The sequence below is a fragment of the Oncorhynchus mykiss genome, chromosome 17, assembly GCF_057628025.1.
Source record: "Oncorhynchus mykiss isolate SJ-2025 chromosome 17, ASM5762802v1, whole genome shotgun sequence".
NCBI lineage: Eukaryota > Metazoa > Chordata > Actinopteri > Salmoniformes > Salmonidae > Oncorhynchus > Oncorhynchus mykiss.
Genome location: NC_143038.1, coordinates 39,464,096 through 39,483,217, shown reverse-complemented (window position 1 = coordinate 39,483,217; position 19,122 = coordinate 39,464,096). Strand labels below are relative to the sequence as shown.

The 19,122-nt window shown below is 41.8% G+C and overlaps 2 protein-coding genes across 4 annotated transcripts in view; both read left to right on the top strand.

The window, feature by feature from the left end:
* Positions 1-10,278: 10,278 nt before the first annotated feature.
* On the top strand, positions 10,279-16,777 carry LOC110494121 (triacylglycerol hydrolase DDHD2). Of its 2 annotated transcripts, none has more exons than XM_090205531.1 (15): positions 10,279-10,980; positions 11,384-11,473; positions 11,642-11,765; positions 12,036-12,125; positions 12,357-12,498; positions 12,660-12,868; positions 13,196-13,257; positions 13,370-13,498; positions 13,577-13,666; positions 13,939-14,082; positions 14,540-14,695; positions 14,801-14,906; positions 15,141-15,299; positions 15,889-16,048; positions 16,155-16,777. In XM_090205531.1, the coding sequence occupies exons 1-15, from the start codon at positions 10,807-10,809 to the stop codon at positions 16,219-16,221; spliced, it is 1,902 nt and encodes a 633-aa protein (XP_090061657.1). In that variant the 5' UTR covers positions 10,279-10,806; the 3' UTR covers positions 16,222-16,777. The 2 variants fall into 2 exon arrangements, with proteins under 2 accessions (XP_090061657.1, XP_090061656.1); XM_090205530.1 differs by having other exon boundaries at positions 13,936-14,082.
* Positions 16,778-16,949: 172 nt separating this feature from the next.
* Positions 16,950-19,122, top strand: part of LOC110494118 (transforming acidic coiled-coil-containing protein 1) — a 40,986-nt gene continuing 38,813 nt past the window's right edge. Inside the window, exon 1 of one of the 2 annotated variants that reach the window (XM_036950218.2) lies at positions 16,950-17,273. The gene's annotated coding sequence lies outside the window, so the exon portion shown is untranslated. The remainder of the gene's footprint in view (positions 17,274-19,122) is intronic. The other variant, XM_090205529.1, reaches the window with a different exon arrangement.

The following is a 19,122-nucleotide window of genomic DNA, read 5'->3' as shown; positions in this document are numbered from 1 at the left end:
TTCTTCTTCCTCCAAACACGGCAAGTGGAGTTTAGACCAAAAAGCTCTATTTTTGTCTCATTAGACCACATGCCCTTCTCCCATTCCTCCTCTGGATCATCCAGATGGTCATTAGCAAACTTCAGACGGGCCTGGACATGCGCTGGCTTGAGCAGGGGGACCTTGCGTGCGCTGCAGGACTTTAATCCATGACGGCGTAGTGTGTTACTAATGGTTTTCTTTGAGACTGTGGTCCCAGCTCTCTTCAGGTAATTGACCAGGTCCCGCCGTGTAGTTCTGGGCTGATCCCTCACCTTCCTCATGATCATTGATGCCCCACAGGTGAGATCTTGCATGGAGCCCCAGACCGAGGGTGATTGACCGTCATCTTGAACTTCTTCCATTTTCTAATAATTGCGCCAACAGTTGTTGCCTTCTCACCAAGCTGCTTGCCTATTGTCCTGTAGCCCATCCCAGCCTTGTGCAGGTGTACAATTTTATCCCTGATATCCTTACACAGCTCTCTGGTCTTGGCTATTGTGGAGAGGTTGGAGTTTGTTTGATTGAGTGTGTGGACAGGTGTCTTTTATACAGGTAACGAGTTCAAACAGGTGCAGTTAATATAGGTAATGAGTGGAGAACAGGAGGGCTTCTTAAAGAAAAACTAACAGGTCTGTGAGAGACGGAATTCTTGCTGGTTGGTAGGTGATCAAATACTTATGTCATGCAATAAAATGCTAATTAATTACTTAAAAATCATACAATGTGATTTTCTGGATTTTTGTCCGTCTCTCACAGTTGAAGTGTACCTATGATAAAAAAATTACAGACCTCTACATGCTTTGTAAGTAGGAGAACCTGCAAAATCGGCAGTGTATCAAATACTTGTTCTACATATATATATATATATATATATATACATACATATGCACATGTATATATACACACACACACACACAGCTCTGACACACTCATGGCTGCCACGCCTTCTGTGGCAATCATCTAGAGAGATATTACAGAACCGTACTCTGCCAAAATGTTCCGGCTGGCCGGCAGAAAAAGAACAACGACGCCTAACACCCTTGTGTGATCCGGCAGTGACACATGGCCTAGTTATACAGTTTCATAAGATTCACAAAAAAAATACAGTTACATAAATGGCTCTGATTTGCACTGTAAAAACAAAGCCATGTACTGACAAATAGCCAGGTGTTTGTCACTAATCTTAACAGTCACTCAATTTACAAGGTTGATCAATGGAGGTCACATACAGTGGGGCAAAAAAGTATTTAGTCAGCCACCAATTGTGCAAGTTCTCCCACTTAAAAAGATGAGAGAGGCCTCTAATTTTCATCTTAGGTACACTTCAACTATGACAGACAAAATGAGAAAAAAAATCAAGAAAATCACATTGTAGGATTTTAAATAAATTTATTTGCAAATTATGGTGTTTGGTCAATAACAAAAGTTTCTCAATACTTTGTTATATACCCTTTGTTGGCAATGACAGAGGTCAAATGTTTTCTGTAAGTCTTCATACATTACATCCATTGGATCATCAAGATCTGCTCTTTTAGTCTACAAACGGTGTCAGTGGAGGAGGTGTTAAACCTATTGAAGTCATTACCTGATGGTACATCTACAGGTTATGGTCTTGTGGACAATTTTTTTGCTTCGCTGTGCTGCTCCCCAGATTGCAGTTCCACTGAAATACATATTTAATTGGTCACTTGAAAAGGGAATTTTTGCAAATGTATTGAAGCATGCGAAACTGTGTCCTATTCCGAAAGACTGCAAAGAACCCATTACTCCTGCCTATACCTATACCTATACCTCGACCAATTAGTCTACTCCCTACACTCAGTAAGATATTGGAGGGTATTGTGAGTAGACAAATGTGGGAGTACATGGAAAATAATTATCTGATTACAGCCAATCAGCATGCTTATCGTAAAAACCATTTCACTACCACTGCATTTTTTTTATTTTACCTTTATTTAACCAGGCAAGTCAGTTAAGAACAAATTCTTATTTTCAATGACGGCCTGGGAACAGTGGGTTAACTGCCTGTTCAGGGGCAGAACGACAGATTTGTACCTTGTCAGCTCGGGGGTTTGAACTCGCAACCTTCCGGTTACTAGTCCAACGCTCTAACCACTAGGCTACCCTGCCGCCCCTGCCGCATTGGTTGACATGACTGACCAGTGGCTCAATGCTATGGATAATGGCAGGTTTGTGGGTGTACTATTTTTAGATTTCAGTGCAGCATTTGATTTAGTGGATCATGAAATAATTTTGACAAAATTAATGCATTATGGTTTTAAGGAGGTAGCATTGAATTGGGTACAGTCATATCTAACTGACAGGAAACAGACCACCTAAATCAATGGTTCATTTTCTTCCCCTCGTGTTAAACTGTGGAATTCCGCAGGGCAGCTTCCTTGGGCCACTTCTTTATTTAATATATACCAACGATCTTCCCTATGCCTTAGCTGAAACTAAAGCTTCTAAATTTGCAGATGATACTACAATTTATGCAGCAGTTAAACAGGTACAGCAAGCTATACAAGGAGATTTGGAGAATATCAGAGAGTGGGTTTGCCAAAACAAACTTTTTTTTAAACATGAAGAAAACCAAAGTTGTTGGTCTGTTCACCTAGGAAAAGGCCAAAACAGCATGGGATACAATTAAGTTTGGGAGGAGTACAAACGGAAGAAGTGGCAGAAACCAAACTATTGGGAGTGCAGCTAGACAACTGCTTATCATGGTCGTCTCAAATAACTAATCTATGTAAAAAAATATATATATTAAAACAGCATGCATAATCAGAAGGATAGCTAAATATTTACCAGGAAGAATCCTTCAGCAAATAACACAAGCATTAATGGAGAGTCAGGTGTACTACTGTTCTGTGGTCTGGGGAAATGCATCATTAAGTGAAGTTAGGAGGCTGCAGAATGCACAGAACAAAGCAGCAAGGATTGTTTTAAAGTGGAGATATGGTTCTTCTGTTGCAGTCATGCGCAGTGTTCTTGGTTGGTCATCAATCGAAAGGATAATTGAAAAAAAAATGCTTATTTTATTTCAGAATATACATAATTTAAAACGGCCAAGTTCTATTCACAACAGTATTCAGTTGGTAAGAGACAGACATTCCGTAAATACTAGGAATAGATTGTCCACCATGCGTTATCCAGACAGAAAAGAGAAATAGGCAAAATAACATTTCAATTTAGAGCAATAAAGAAATGGAAAAAATTAACTGAGCAAACTAGAAACCTTTCAATTAAACATGTGTCACGTTCTGACCTTAGTTCTTTTGTTATGTCTTTGTTTTAGTATGGTCAGGGCGTGAGTTGGGTGGGTTGTCTATGTTCATTTCTCTATGATTTGGTATTTCTGTGTTTGGCCTGGTATGGTTCTCAATCAGAGGCAGCTGTCAATCGTTGTACCTGATTGAGAACCATACTTAGGCAGCCTGTTTTCACCCTTGAGTTATGGGTGATTATTTTCTGTTGTGTGTCTTCACCAGACAGGACTGTTTCGTTGTTGTTTCGTTCTTACACTTTGTTGTTTCGTATTTCAGTGTTCTGTTTGATTCATTAAATATTTACATCATGAACACTTACCATGCTGCGCATTGGTCCTCCTCTTCTTCCACCAACAACGACCGTTACAGAATCACCCACCACAACCGGACCAAGCAGCGTGGTACCCAGGAGCAGTGGGTTCAAGACTCCTGGACTTGGGAGGAGATCTTGGATGGCAAGGGACCCTGGGTACAGCCGGGAGAATATCGCCGCCCCAAGGCAAAGCTGGAAGCAGCGAGAGCCGAGAGGAGGCATAATGAGGAGCAAGCACGGCAACACGGCTGGGACGAGAGGCAGCCCCAAACATTTTTGGGGGAGGCACACGGGGAGTGTGGCTAAGTCAGGTAGGAGACCTGAGCCAACTCCCTGTGCTTACGGTGGAGAGGGGTGGACCGGGCAGGCACCGTGTTTTGCCATGAGGCACACGGTGTCCCCAGTGCGCAGGCATAGCCCGGTGCGTTACATAGCAGCTCCTCGTATCGGCCGGGCTAGAGTGGGCATCGAGCCAGGTGCCATGAAGCCGGCTCAGCGCATCTGGTCTCCAGTGCGTCTCCTCGGGCCGGGGTACATGGCACCAGCCCTACGCATGGTGTCCCCGGTTCGCCAGCACAGCCCAGTGCGGTCTATTCCACCTCGCCGCACTGGCCTGGCTACGGGGAGCATCCAGCCAGGTAGGGTTGAGCAGGCTCGGTGCTCAAGACCTCCAGTGCGCCTCCACAGTCCGGTCTATCCCGTCACTCCAGAGCTGCCAGGATCACCCGTCACTCCAGAGCTGCCGGAATCTCCCGTCACTCCAGAGCTGCCGGAATCTCCCGTCACTCCAGAGCTGCCGGAATCTCCCGTCACTCCAGAGCTGCCGGAATCTCCCGTCACTCCAGAGCTGCCGGAATCTCCCGTCACTCCGGTGCTGCCAGAATCTCCCGTCCATTTGGGACCCGTTGCTAGGGTCCCCTGTCCGAGGTCGGCGGCGAGGGTCGCCGCTCTAAAGAGGCCACGGAGGCGGGTAAAGAGGCGGGCAAAGACTATGGTGGAGTGAGGTCCATGTCCCGCGCCAGAGCCGCCACCGCGGACAGACACCCACCCAGACCCACCCCTATAGGTTCAGGTTTTGCAGGCCGGAGTCCGTACCTTCACCAGACAGGACTGTTTCGTTGTTGTTTCGTTCTTTCACTTTGTTGTTTTGTATTTCAGTGTTCAGTTTAATTCATGAAATATTAACATCATGAACACTTACCATGCTGCGCTTTGGTCCTCACCTTCTTCCACCAACAACGGCCGTTACAACATGATTTTAAAACAATTTAATTATAATACAATAGTTGTGGGACTATTGTAGATGAAGAATCAATATTATTTAGATTGAGTATTTATTGGGTCATTATGTTAGTATATTATGTATGTTTGTAATAGTGTGTTATATGTGAAAATGTGTTCGTATTATAAGTGGTATTTTAATGTTTAAGGACTTTTGGAAGATTCGTCCAAATGGGGACTAAAAGAGATCCAAATCAAATCAAATCAAACCCACTCTGAAATGTTGATGTGCTGGATGAAGAGTATATAGTCCCAAAGAATTGTATTTATTTTTGCTAAATTATTAAAAAGGGTACTTATGAGATTAGGAATAAATTAATGTGAATTATTATATTTTTTCCAGAATATAGACATACTACATATTTTAAAGCACACTACTAAGGAGTTTCACGACACCCAGATGGAGTCTATACCATGTATGTTTCACGGGTCATAGGGTCTTACAAGAGGCATGTATAGCTCTAAAAAGGGCCTGAAAGGGACACTTTCATCGCGATACAAATGTAAAAAGAATGTTAAACACCCTTCCTCCCAATTACGTTTCTATGTGAGAATTGCCAGAACAAATCTGCAATACAAAAAAAATATATTTCGGGCCATACCGGCGCAATCGCCCATAGGTGACATACCGGTAGTTGCTCCGCAGCTTTCGACTGCAAATTGGCAACAGTTACACGACTGCAGTGATGGGGCTAATAGCACATCAACAGGCAACAGGCTGACAGCCAGAGAATCACTCCACTCAATTCTCTAACCTTTCCTTGAGTATCAATACAGAGGTGTGGATAGAAGGTACCTGTGGATTAAGTTGCTTTACCCTTCTGCGCTCTCTCCTCGTGAGTGGTTGGCCGTGTAGTAACCTCCACACCATCCCCCTTGCGATGTTCGTGTCAATCCCGAGCAACCGACATCCATGATAGTAGTGCTTTAGTTCGTCCGCTACTCTCTGCCCAATTGATTTAGGCGCTACCACTCAGTCTGGGGAATGTTTGGAGTAGGGGCAGCCTGCGAGGATGTGGCAGTGGGGACTGGGACTCTATTCTCTGCTGGGGACGGGGAAGTTTCAGCTGGAGAGGCCTTAACTTCCTTGAACCTTGCGCAGGACTCATGAAGAATGCGAAATGGAACGCAGCCATGGCGCCACCGGTAGTTTGAGGTACATCCGTATATAATGGGCCTGGGAGCGTGTGATTGTAGGGCAGTGTAGTTAGAGACATCTGATAGGTAGCGAATGCATGCCGTGGATGGGAGAGTGGCACAGTTGGGCCTTTTGGACAATACATAGGATCCCTAACAAAAACATGTAAATTATTAGTCCAATATTGACAGATTGGCATTGTAAATGCAAATGTATCCAAATATACTAATGAAAAGATTGGAATAAAACATCAAAATAAATTAAACATGCATAACCAATAAGAAGTAGACAACCAAAACAGGGCTCTACGTTGACTTTTTAAATTAAAAAAAAATATATTTTTTAAATTAAACAAGGAGCACCTATGATAAAAAATGTAGGCACTCACAAATAAATTTAGGAGCACAATGAAAAATAGAGATACAAGTTTAAATCCTTAATTTTTCTAGGTGCACTGGTGCTCCTAAATAAAAATTCCAGGTGCATACAAGTAAAAAGGTAGCACTGTAGATATAAAAGCATTTCATAACATACAACATTGTATAATGTTTCCTGTTATAGCTAACATAATACAAAACAAAATATAGAGTAATACATATCCGCAGTCATATATTTATGTATAAATATATCTACAGTTGAAGTCTGGAAGTTTACATACACCTTAGCCAAATACATTTAAACTTTTCACAATTCCTGACATTTAATCCAAGTAAAAATTCCCTGTTTTAGGTCAGTTAGGATCACCACTTTATTTTAAGAATGTGTAATGTCAGAATAATAGTAGAGATAATTATTTATTTCAGCTTTTATTTCTTTCATCACATTCCCAGGGGGTCAGAAGTTTACATACACTCAATTAATATTTGGTAGCATTGCCTTTAAATTGTTTAACTTGGGTCATACGTTGTGGGTAGCCTTCCACAACCTTCCCACAATAAGTTGGGAGAATTTTGGCCCATTCCTCCTGACAGAGCTGGTGTAACTGAGTCAGGTTTGTAGGCCTCCTTGCTCGCACACGCTTTTTCAGTTCTGCACACACATTTTCTATGGGATTGAGGTCAGGGCTTTGTGATGGCCACTCCAATACCTTGACTTTTTTGTCCTTAAGCCATTTTGCAACTATGTTTGGGGTCATTGTCCATTTAGAAGACCCATTTGCGACCAATCTTTAACTTTGACTGATGTCTTGAGATGTTGCTTCAATATATCCACATAACTTTCTTTCCTCATGATGCCATCTATTTTGTGAAGTGCACCAGACCCTCCTGCAGCAAAGCACAGAAGATTTGGTAAAAGACCAAGTCGATATTATGGAAAGAATAAGCAAAGAGAAATGTTAGTCCTCTATCACTTTAAGACATGAAGGTCAGTCAATCCGGAATTGTTTTTGAAATTTGAACGTTTCTTCAAGTGCAGTCGCAAAAACCATCAAACGCAATGATGAAACTGGTTCTCATGAGGACCTGCACAGGAAAGGAAGACCCAGAGTTACCTCTGCTGCAAAGGATAAGTTCATTAGAGTTACCAGCCCCAGAAATCGACAATTAAATGCAGCCCAAATAAATGATTTCAAGTAACAGACATCTCAACATCAACTTTTCAGAGCAGACTGTGTGAATCAGGCATTCATGGTAAAATTGTTGCAAATAAACAACTACTGAAGAACACCAATAAGAAGAAGAGACTTGCTTGGGACAAGAAACACGAGCAATGGACATTAGACCGGTGGAAATCTGTCCTTTGGTCTGATGAGTCCAAATTTGTTATTTTTTGTTCCAACAAATCGTGGAAATTCTAATCAATAATGAGTAGAGACAAGGTCAATCACCAATCAGGCTATTACTTTACGCAAACCTTATTAATAAGGAAAGCAGTTCACGCCACACACACAAATGAATGATGTGAGTGCTCTGCAATAACGATGCTTGGTTGACACAACACTCTTGACTGTTGGGTTGAGGGCCCAGACACAAAGAATACAAAGATATTTTATATGGCAAAGACACACCCCCTTAGTCTACATGACAAACAGATGTGTGGAATGGGTCACAGGGGAGACTTGATATTTGAGAAATGAGTATCCCCCAGCCAGACAGCATTTGCTATGAATACTGTTCTTATTGTACAGAGTTTGGACCCTAAGTCAAGGCTCTTATCTCGTCCATGGTACCTCACAGTACAGAAACACCAACTCATTCTATGGCATAAATCAATTGTCAGCAACAGATACCCCTATCTCAAAAGCTACGTCTTCTTCCAATTACTCTTATGTGCAATGTAATGGAACTGAGGGTCATGATCAAGAGTAGACTTGCATCCACGACAGTGCGTGTGCTTGGCCGGTGAGCGCGTTCCTGTAGAACGTAGAGTCGCAATCTAGTGCAAGGACGCACTCTTTGAAGGGAGGGAGTAGTGTAACGACCCTGGGTTTATAAGCGGGGAAATCGACTCTGCCGCACGAGCATGCTTTTGCGGCGCAGTGGATAGCGCGCCGGAACTCGGGCTCAAAGGTCGAGTGTGCGAGACCTGCTCCCTGCTGTTTCATTACAGTATGATATTTCGTTTCGTATGTATTAATTAGGAATTACAATCCGTACAATTTTATTGATGCGGCGTTGGTTGAAGAGACCAGACAACTCCGTGTGGCTTTTCAGGATGTTTAAAAGAAAAGCACAAACATAAACATTCTCTTAGACATGTCCATGGGCTATCAGTAAGTAGATATGAGCTTTTCATGTAAAAGCAAACTTATCTTAGTTCTTCAAAATGTCAATAATTTGTGAAATTGTTTATTGCCTTAAGTTGTCTATAGGAGGGGAGAGACTGCAAGTCAACAAAGACTTTATGGTCTCACCCCTAACCATCAACAACAAGTAGCCCACTCTCCTAACCTAATCTGTGCAGTCTATTGCAAGAGGTAAAGACAGGGTTGCATTTCCAGGCTGTCATGCTAAATAATATCAATGTTTCTGATCTGGTGATTTCATGTCTATGCACAGTATGCCACACAGGTGGAACATTGTCCTATGTAAGAGATGATTAATGGAAAGCAGAACCCACTGACCCCTTGTCTTAACTTATCAGGACCATTCAGTTGGCAAGCACCTTTTACACTTTACTCCATACATACAACATGTGTGTTGTACATCTGATTTAGATTTTTACTACCGTGTAGATGTGGACTGACTGAAGTTAAAGTGTCAAAGATGGACATTATTGCTTATCTTTATGTGATAAAGCGATAGTCATGTAAAACTTTGCATGCGTTTCCATTCTCCACTCTAAGCTTGGAACCAAATTAGCTAATTATTATTAATGAGTTAAAACACAATTGTTCGAGAGATTTGGGTACTTTCTCTCTTCTGTGATTATAGCCTACAGGCCTACTGTTGTGTTGCTATTTCCCCACACCTCTTCATCGTGATTGGAATTGACCTTTGATCCCACTCTGAGTCACTAAACCAGTGAAGTCATTCAGAACACATGAGTGTTGAGACAAGCTTGCAAAGTGTGAAGTCAATCAGAGGAAATTCCCCCTTGTTGGAAAACTTAACAAACCGTGCTGTTTTTGTTGTTGCCTTCAACAACATCTAAATGCTTCTGGATTTGGATATATTCCAAGGACGTCTATTTGCAACTTTCAACAGAGAGATCCACTCAGGAGGAACCGCCGTATTTGATGGAGTCCCATACTATAACATTAGCTGTACATTGAAGGTATGTAGCTATTTCTGATGCCTGCTCTCTACTTTTAAAGAATGTGAGTTTCAATAGTATGAGAGGAATTCACGATATTCTCTCCTAGAAAACATTCCCAGTATGTTAAGAGATGGTATGTTTTTACTCAGCACCGTCTATCCACGGATAGGACAGAAACATGTGCTTGCTATGTTTCTTGTATTTCAAGGATACAAAATATCAAATTGCCAGCTCTTAGCTAGCATCTAAAACAATGATATCTTCCCTGAAACTTAGCATCAGATGAATATGTAAAAATTAGAAATGCTGTTTGTGCCTCCCAGGTGGTCCGTTAAAGCTGCCTGGGTGGTCAACCTGAGCCTCTCAAATTACCCCTCCATCCTCATACAGACAGTAGGTGAGCTTCTCTCTTTATCTCTTTCTATATTTATTTATTTAAAATTATTTATATTTATTCTATATTTATTTTATTTAAAAGCAGACGACACATATGAATGTTCCCTATAGAGAAAATCTAAGAATGATGTTCTGTTCTATTCACTTCCACTCTTTCCTAGCTTCTCTGATCTAGCTGCCATGAACGGTATGATAGAAGGTGTATATGAGCCGGTGGAGCACCATTGGTTCCACTGCGAGCAGCAGGTGGACTGTAAAGACTCCTGGTTTCCTTTCAGCAGGGAGGACTCACCAAGACTGGAAGAGGCACACAAATATGGCATGAGACAATTCATCATACTTTTACAAATAATACAAATAGCTCTTGTATTGTTGCCCCTTTGTATTATAGCACCATATTATGTGGGATGTATTACCCCGAAACAAGAATATAATTACACTGAAATTAAGGACTATCTAGGCAAATAATGCTTTCATTGTTATTAATTATAACTTGTTACCATACTATGTAATTACAACTTTTGCTGTAATGTGGAGTGTTATGGTTTTGTTCATTTGGGCTGTGCTGTTCAATCAGACATGGGATGTAATGAGTAATCCCTGATGGTAATAGCAATGATAAAGATGACTATAACCATATCATAATTGTGGGTTTGCTCCTAACAGGGGAGACCCGTGGGGTGGAGGAGATGGTGGTAGCCACAGAGGGTAGGCGTTTCGATGTGAGGCTGAAGGAGAGGCGGCGTTACGCGGTGTACTGGGAGCAGCCCCCCTCGGAGGTCAGGCGCTGCTCCTGGTTCCACAAAGGAGACAAGGATATCTCCTACACCCCTTACCCAGAGCACACCAGTCTCATTCTGGAGGTAGGACACAGTCTGAAACGACAACGTGTTCCCTATATAGTATACAGGGCCTGGTCAATAGAAGTGCACTATATAGGTGCCATATCGGACACACACAAATGCCAATCATTACAAATTGATACAATATCTACCTTGATACCTTGGCGTTTATCTTTGTACCATAGTTTTGCGGGGCCCGTATTTACTTCTTTCTACCATCTGAAAGGGGTATACTGCGGATTGGTAATGACCTTGTTAATCTGTCAATCAAACCTTGGTAATATTGTCAATAACATATACAGTATGACTGACTGGGTTTGAACCTTGGTCAACCACATAACCCAATACTTGTGTTACCTCCCGGGGCTAATGCCTGGAGTGCAGGAGACAAGGGTCCGTTACATTTGCATCACTGTATTCACAGGAGGCTTACATGATATCAGTGACGCTGAATGACTGGACGAGGAAGTTAGAATTCCCCACTGGAGAAACGGTGGTGTTGCACAGCCGTATGGTATGACCCCCTCTCCCATCCATAACTGACATGTACAGAAGCACAGTATATCTTAGTGACACTATCTTACTGTCACTAGTACCTGCATGGTTTGTCTGTAGAGATGCAAATATTGGACTTTAAAATAAAATGCAACAAAGTTTCTATTCCTTGCTCTGTCTCCATTAGCTTATGACACAGCAACAGACAATCCCCTCGAAGTACTGGATAAGCTTCCCCTCTGCCTCTGAGCAAAGTCGACCCAGGACCGTCAAAAGGGGGCTGGAGGGTATTTCAATAGAGATACCTGAAGGTAAGCCCACAAATGTATAGGCCTACATCTTCACAATGGGCTTTGATTTCTACACCTCTGTGTGAGGTTGTCACACCTGTACTGTACTTCTATTTGTGTTTCATGCAAACAGTACTGGGAATTGGCCTGAACAATGGATATTGCATTGTTTACAGAGAACTCAAGTTGTGGAGCATCCAATGCATTGGACCATGTGCACGTTGGTATTTACATGACACCAAATTACAATTCCTTACACAGTAGACCCTATTTGTGTTGTTGGTCATTCAGGAGAGCCTTACCAAGTCGACCACCTTGTCTTCATGGTACATGGCGTTGGACCGGCCTGTGACATCCAGCTGCGTGGGGTCGTTCAATGTGGTGTGTGTATAACCTTTGACCCCTACCTCTAAAACTTTACCTTTACCTGCACTCTGCTTTTTCCCTTTTTCCCAATTCATTTTTTTCTCACAGACATTCCCATACATTGATTAATGCAGACTTGATAGGTTAAGATGACCATATTACTTGAAACAAAAGGCCTACCAGTTAACTGTACCAACATGCAAAAGCATATCACAAACATACTAAAGCACTCTCTACCGCCTGTAGTGAATGATTTCCGCGATGCTTCACTCAGCCTGCTGAGCAGTCACTTCAAGCAGAGCCAAGATGGCGCCCACATGGGCCGCGTGGAGTTCATTCCAATCAACTGGCACCGGGTGCTGCATGGGGACGCCACTGGGGTGGATGAGTAAGGCCTTGGACTGTTCCATCATTTGGCTTTGAGTGCTGTTTTTGTGTTGTTTGTTGTTTAAATCATCTGTTAACCGGATTTTGTGGTTTTTCACACAAAAGAATGGCATGCACACAAACACACTAATACAAACATTCTTAACTTCCTCTTACCAACAGGGATATCCAGAGGATCACACTGCCCAGCATCAGTCGTCTGCGTCAGTTCAGCAACGACACGGTGCTGGACCTGTTCTTCTACAACAGCCCCACCTACTGCAAGACCATCATAGACACTGTGGCCTCAGAGATCAACCGCCTCCACTCAATATTCCTTCAGCGCCACCCACAATTCACTGGTGCAGTGTCACTGACTGGACACAGTCTGGGTCAGTACCTCATAGACCTCTCCTAACTTTTTCTTCTGACTTTATTAGGAAAAACTGCACTCTTAGAAAAAAAGTTTCCAAAAGGTTTCTTCAGCTGTCCCCATAGGGGAACCCTTTTTGGTTACCAGGTAGAACTCTTTTGGGATATGTGTAGAACCCTCTGTGTAAAGGGTTCTACCTGGAACCAAAAAGGGTTCTTCAAAGGGTTCTCCTATGGGGAGAGCTGAAGAATCCCTTTTGATTCCAGATAGTACCTTTTTTTTCTAGGAGTGTAGTATTAATAACCATTATAGTAATTCATATTCTTTATTAATATGACTTTTCTAGGTTCTCTGATCCTTTTTGACCTTCTGACAAATCAAGAAATACATAACACAGATGAAAAGATAGTAAGTAGTAAGCAACTGACAAAATGTACAGCTATATTTTGGCCATGGCCACAACCACCAGCATATTTATTCTGATTAGCTCAATGTTGATCCTATATTTCTTCTGCTTCAGAGTAGCGTCAGCAGCCCAAGTGAAGCAACCTCCATTAACTTTGAGAGCTTTGAGGAAACACTTAGGAATTTTGGATTGGGCAAGTTTTTCCAAATGCTTACAAAGGAGCAAATGGACTTAGAATCACTGGTAAGCGCGCGTGTGTGTGTGTGTGTGTGTGTGTGTCTGTGACTTTCTAACTGTGTGTGTCCTCTGTCTATTGACTAGACTCTCTGTTCGGAGACAGACTTGAAGGACTTGGGAATACCCTTGGGGCCTCGCAAGAAGATCATGTGCTTGTTGAAGAGATGGAGAGAGGTATGAAATCCTATCCACTTCCAAATGGTACCATTCATTGTCAAACATAGCCATCATGTGAAATTTTCCCCAAGCTTCTTTGATCTGACATTCTAGTCTATTGGATCTATTGTGCGTAGCTTCCTATCCGTCTGTAGTCTTAACCCTGACGATATTCCATCCTAACTGTTTGTAAATGGGCTGCAAGCTGGAACCAGCAGCCTGATGAAGTTATATTGTTTAGATTGTTATTGGAGCTATCTAATCTATACATCCATCCTTCGGCCCAGAAGCAGGAATCCAGGACAGGAACGTCCCAGCCAGTTCCTGGCGTCCCAGGTGTGTATTCCCAGGTCCAAGAACAACCAACGCTCCTCTCAGACGCCCCCTCCACCAGCCCAGTGGATTACAAGTACTTTGACATTGGCATTGGCCAGGTAAACAAACAACAACAGTGACTGCATACTGTAACATGTACACATGCACATACAGTGGAGCGAGAGAGAGCAATGCCATGGTGCACATATCTGCACATATGTGAAGTAGTACACCATTTTTGGGGACCTCTTATGGCTCGTGAGCACAACTTTCAGAATTACTGGCTAAAAAGTATACATTATTTTGTTTACAAAACCCAGTGAACAGATGATTTAAACAACAAACAACACAAAAACATCACTCTAAGCCAAATTATGGATTAAAGAGAATATATTTAATAGAATGTCTTGATGCAGTTATTACAACTGAAAATCTAAATGAATTAAATACAATTTTAAAATGTTGGTGAGTTTTGATATCCATGCTTAGTTCCAGAAAGTGAAGAAATATATCAGAATTTATACATGGAGCATGCTGAATTAGTATTAATCATGTACCCCTGCCCTTCCTGCCCAGGTGTCCATTGTGTACCCTCAGCTGGCCTTCCAGCCGCAGGCCTTCTTTGCCTTGGGTTCTCCTATAGGGATGTTCCTAACGGTGCGCGGCCTGAAGAGGATCGACCCCAAATACAGCCTCCCCACCTGCAAGAGCTTCTACAACATCTTCCATCCAGTATGTTTATGGATCATATGTTAGTAAAAATGCTTATTGGAGCTAAAGTCAATCAAATCCATGAATATTCATAAGGACCTGACAATGTGTTTTTCCTCCTTGCAGTTTGACCCGGTAGCCTTCAGGATTGAGCCCATGGTGGTGACTCCAGGGGTGGACCTGCCCCCAATGCTAATCCCACATCACAAGGGCAGGAAGAGGATGCATCTCGGTGAGACCTGAGGCGTGAAGCTTTGATCTGAACATTACAGAAACATTTCAAGATATGGTAGCCCCATATGTCATGAGCTTTTTGTTAAGACCCTAAGCGAGCATTACTAAAGCTCTGACCTGCCTGATCATTTAAAACACTGACCTACATCGTTGCTATCCAATGAGCGTGTGGAAACTTTCATTCACCTTGTGCTCCCATGCAGTGACCCTGTGTTGACATTGTGTCCCCCAGAGCTGAAAGACAGCTTGAAGCGAGTCAGCTCAGATCTGCTGCTCTCCATCAGTACTCTGCGTGGTGCTTGGCAGACCCTCACCACGCTACCTGTCAACACACTGCCCCCAGTGGCCAGTGTAGGAACCACAGCTGCACTGCCACCTCAGGAGTCAGAAGGTGAGAGATTGGTCTCATTTATTTATTACTTTAGTTCGCTTATTAATTTATTCACTCATTTATTAGGAACCATGTGCAATGGTTTTCCATACATGCATTACTTTATTCTTCATATTCCCTAAAACAAATTCCACTGTTGTTACTCTAGTAATTACAGCATTACTAAACAGGTAGGCCTTTAAAAGCAACTTAATGTAATATAATTATTTTTTTCGGTTTAATTTGTCCATTGTGTGACATGTTTTTTGTATGTACTACGAGTATTATCATGTTACCACTGCCTGCAACCAAATGTCCCTTTATTTTTAATTTGACCTTTTATTAATACAGGTTTTTCTCATTGAGATAACATCTCTTTTCCAAGAGGGACCTGGTCCAATAGCAGCAGGGGGAACAACGTTTCAGACAAAACAACTTACATACACTAACACAATATTAAACAAAACTATAAACACACATACAGCACAACAATTACATATTACGTTAAAAACACGAAAGTCTTGACTAAAAACAGCTGTCCTAAAGACAAAAAGGAGACAATAACATTTGAACTGTGTTAGCGAAATGTTCCATCAATACTCTTTTCCAGGTAGTAGGGCCCAAAACGGTACCGTCTCACCTACAGAGATGAAGAATATCAGTTTTGGAATGTTGAATGGTGGACGTCGGTTTGATTACGTCCTTCAAGAGAAACCCCTAGAGAGCTTCAATGAGTATCTGTTTGCCATCCAGAGCCATCTCTGCTACTGGTAATAACAACTGAGCTAGTGTTGACTCTGACTCATGCTGTATTGAACAAGCTTACATGTTTTCTTTAGCTTTCTGCAGTATCTCATGTTTTCTTGTGTGTTTCAGGGATTCTGAGGATACCGTGTTGCTGCTTTTGAGAGAAATCTATGAGGGGAAGGGAATCCTTCTCTAGCTTCTCCAAATGTCCATGTAAAGCAGGGGTGGGCAATTCCAGTCCTCGAGGGCCTGATCAGTGTCACAGTTTTGCCCCAGCTAACACACCTGACTCCAATAAACACCTAATCATGATATTCGGTTTAGAATGCAATTTGATTAGTCAGCTGTGTTTGCTAGGGATGGAGAAAAAGTGTGAGGCCAATCAGGCCCTGGAGGACTGGAGTTGCCCATCCCTGATGTAAAGGATGGATCTTTTGAGTTGTGTATCTACTAGAGGAGACTCTGGATGCATCACATTTTTATGGCTTCATTTGTATTTATTTCTCTGTCAAGTGTATTGAGGCTTCTGGTAAATGCACTTTGAATAAATTGTGATTTTTAATCTGAATTGTGATTTGATCTGGAGATGGCAAATTTACATAAACTGTTATTTTTGGTCGATACCTAATGCACTGTTTGCATAAGAATGCATTTAAAATGTACTGTAGGATTATGGGCTTGTTCTAATTTGTTTACAAATATTGAAACTGTGACCAACTTTTAATTAAAGCTGCTATTCTGCTTATTCACACTTTTTGCTGGACCATGTCCTAGTTGCAATTTAGGACGTGTGTGTTTGTGTCTGTTTACTTTCAGCAAATTATGAACAACAGAAATAAATCCTGCAAGGATTTGACTGTTTTCTGCAGCCAATAGGCTTATCTAATAGCTACTGTAGACTCCATGCCACACTGTTGCCTATTTAGCCTTGCTCTCCAAAGAGAGGTGACCACGCATTGTGTTCCTATCTGTAAGATTCATGTCGTACATTAACCGACTGTGTCTTTAAGTCACATTCCAGGCACATAGCCGCCAGAAAGTTAATTTCCCATTTATCCGCGTCACCCACCGCGTGGAATATACGCCACAGGGCAGTTCTCTTTGACGAACGCGTTGGGACATTGGACTGCCCATCACATCGTGCTTTGCAAGGAACGTTTTCATAGTGAAGAAAATAACTTCATAACACCATCTTTGACGTCTCTTGAAAGTTGGGTTGCGGATTTATCCGGTAAATTCACTGGAAAGGTAGGACATTTAACTTTTGGACTATTGGCTATAATCGCCAGCTCTGTGTTGACTGTTTTTGCCTGTAAAAATGTAAAGCGCTATACTGTTAGATCGATAGTGATACCGTTGTGTTATGTATCGTGATGGTATCTACTAAAATGTAAGATCACATAACAAATTTGGAATATTAATTATATTACATTTTGAAGTATAATTTAGCTTTAAAAGTTATTTAACTCACTTTGGCACAAGATCATGGGCGACATGACAATACTTGCATGTTATGTTGAAAGTCACACAGCGTATGTGCAGACACCAAAGACTAGGCTATAACGTAAACTCGTACATTGCCTTGGTCCGTACAATTTTAGCGCCCCAAAAACGTAATACTTCCAGATCAACTGTAATGTCAATAGCATTGTAAAGCACAATTTCTCCCCTTTCCAACAGAATCAATTACATGACCTAAACGCTGCCCGTTTCTGCATAATTCAAGCAGGCAATGAGCCCCATCGGGTCTTTTTAAAAATGGCGGGTGGTGAAGCGAAACTAATGCCTAATAGTGAGAAGGAGAGATGTTGTGTGGGAAAATTGCTTTTTTTCACTCGATCTGTCCAACTTATCACCTTATCGCCTCTAAAATGTAAATAAAACACTATAAAGAGTTTATATAATGTGTTATTACATACCTATTTGAAGGTTTGTGTCGAATTTGAGGATGCAAAAGTGACCTTAGAAGTAAACAGCAGCTTGTAGAATGATGATCGCTTGCAGTGATGACGCAAAAAATGACTAGGTATCCCCCCTTACCCCCCGTCACTGTCCATTTCTTGTTTTTAAAGGATGAGAGAAGTGCCACACCTGGTGGAGAGAGATTGTAAGACAGAGATAGTTGCTTTATGCGTGCTGTACGTTACGACATGACACGTCACAATGTAACGGAGGGTCAGTTTTTTCTACTTTTCTCCAATACTATAGAGCCATTACCATGTCGATCAACGCTTGAATAGAAACCTAGTTCACACCCCCGATTTTGAAGTCAACACAGTCGCTACAGTCCCATTAGTTTTCTTTGTATCCTCGTTTGAATGTTGCGGTTGCATCATTTGTATGGAATGGGGTGAGTTTACGTTAATCGCAATATCTACTTATAGAGTAACGTTCCATGAGAGCAATTCATTTTTAAAACATGATTTGAAACCATAGTCTCATCTGTTCAAGTTTCCTATGAATCATACATGGACTCACACAGGCCCTGTAGTTTCTTGTTGGATATGTAGTTGTGTTTTATTGAAAGTAGGCTATTATGACCATGTAAAGTCAGTTAGCATAAGATCACACAAGTTGGCCAGTCATGACTGTTCATGATTATAACAGTTTTTTTGTAGCCCATATAACATAGGTTCAAGTAAAGTGCAACCACATAGGGGAATCAATGGAGCAAATGCATCACATTACATTTTCACATGCAAATATCTTGTTATTTCTATAATATATAGGTTATCAGTAGTCCCCGAGGAATGAGCCTCAATGAGAGCAAAATATGTCTTCCACTGAATCATCCTTCTTTTTGTAGCCTGTCCATTCTGCTTGAATCACATGTAATTCACATGTAATCACACTGTCTAGATGGGGGTTCTGGCAAGGGAGGATTACTATTCAAGCATTTCTCCTTTTAATGACTTTCTTTCACTCTTACAGTGTGAGAGTCTGGCAATGTTATAAGCTCTTTAACTCTGGAAACAACTAGCTGAGCTGACACCACTGCCGGTGTCGTGGATCATGTGTGAGCACTGCTAGTTTGTACTTTTTCATGCCCGTAAGCCTGTTGTTTACGACTTTTCTAACACGTGTTTGTATTGTGTTT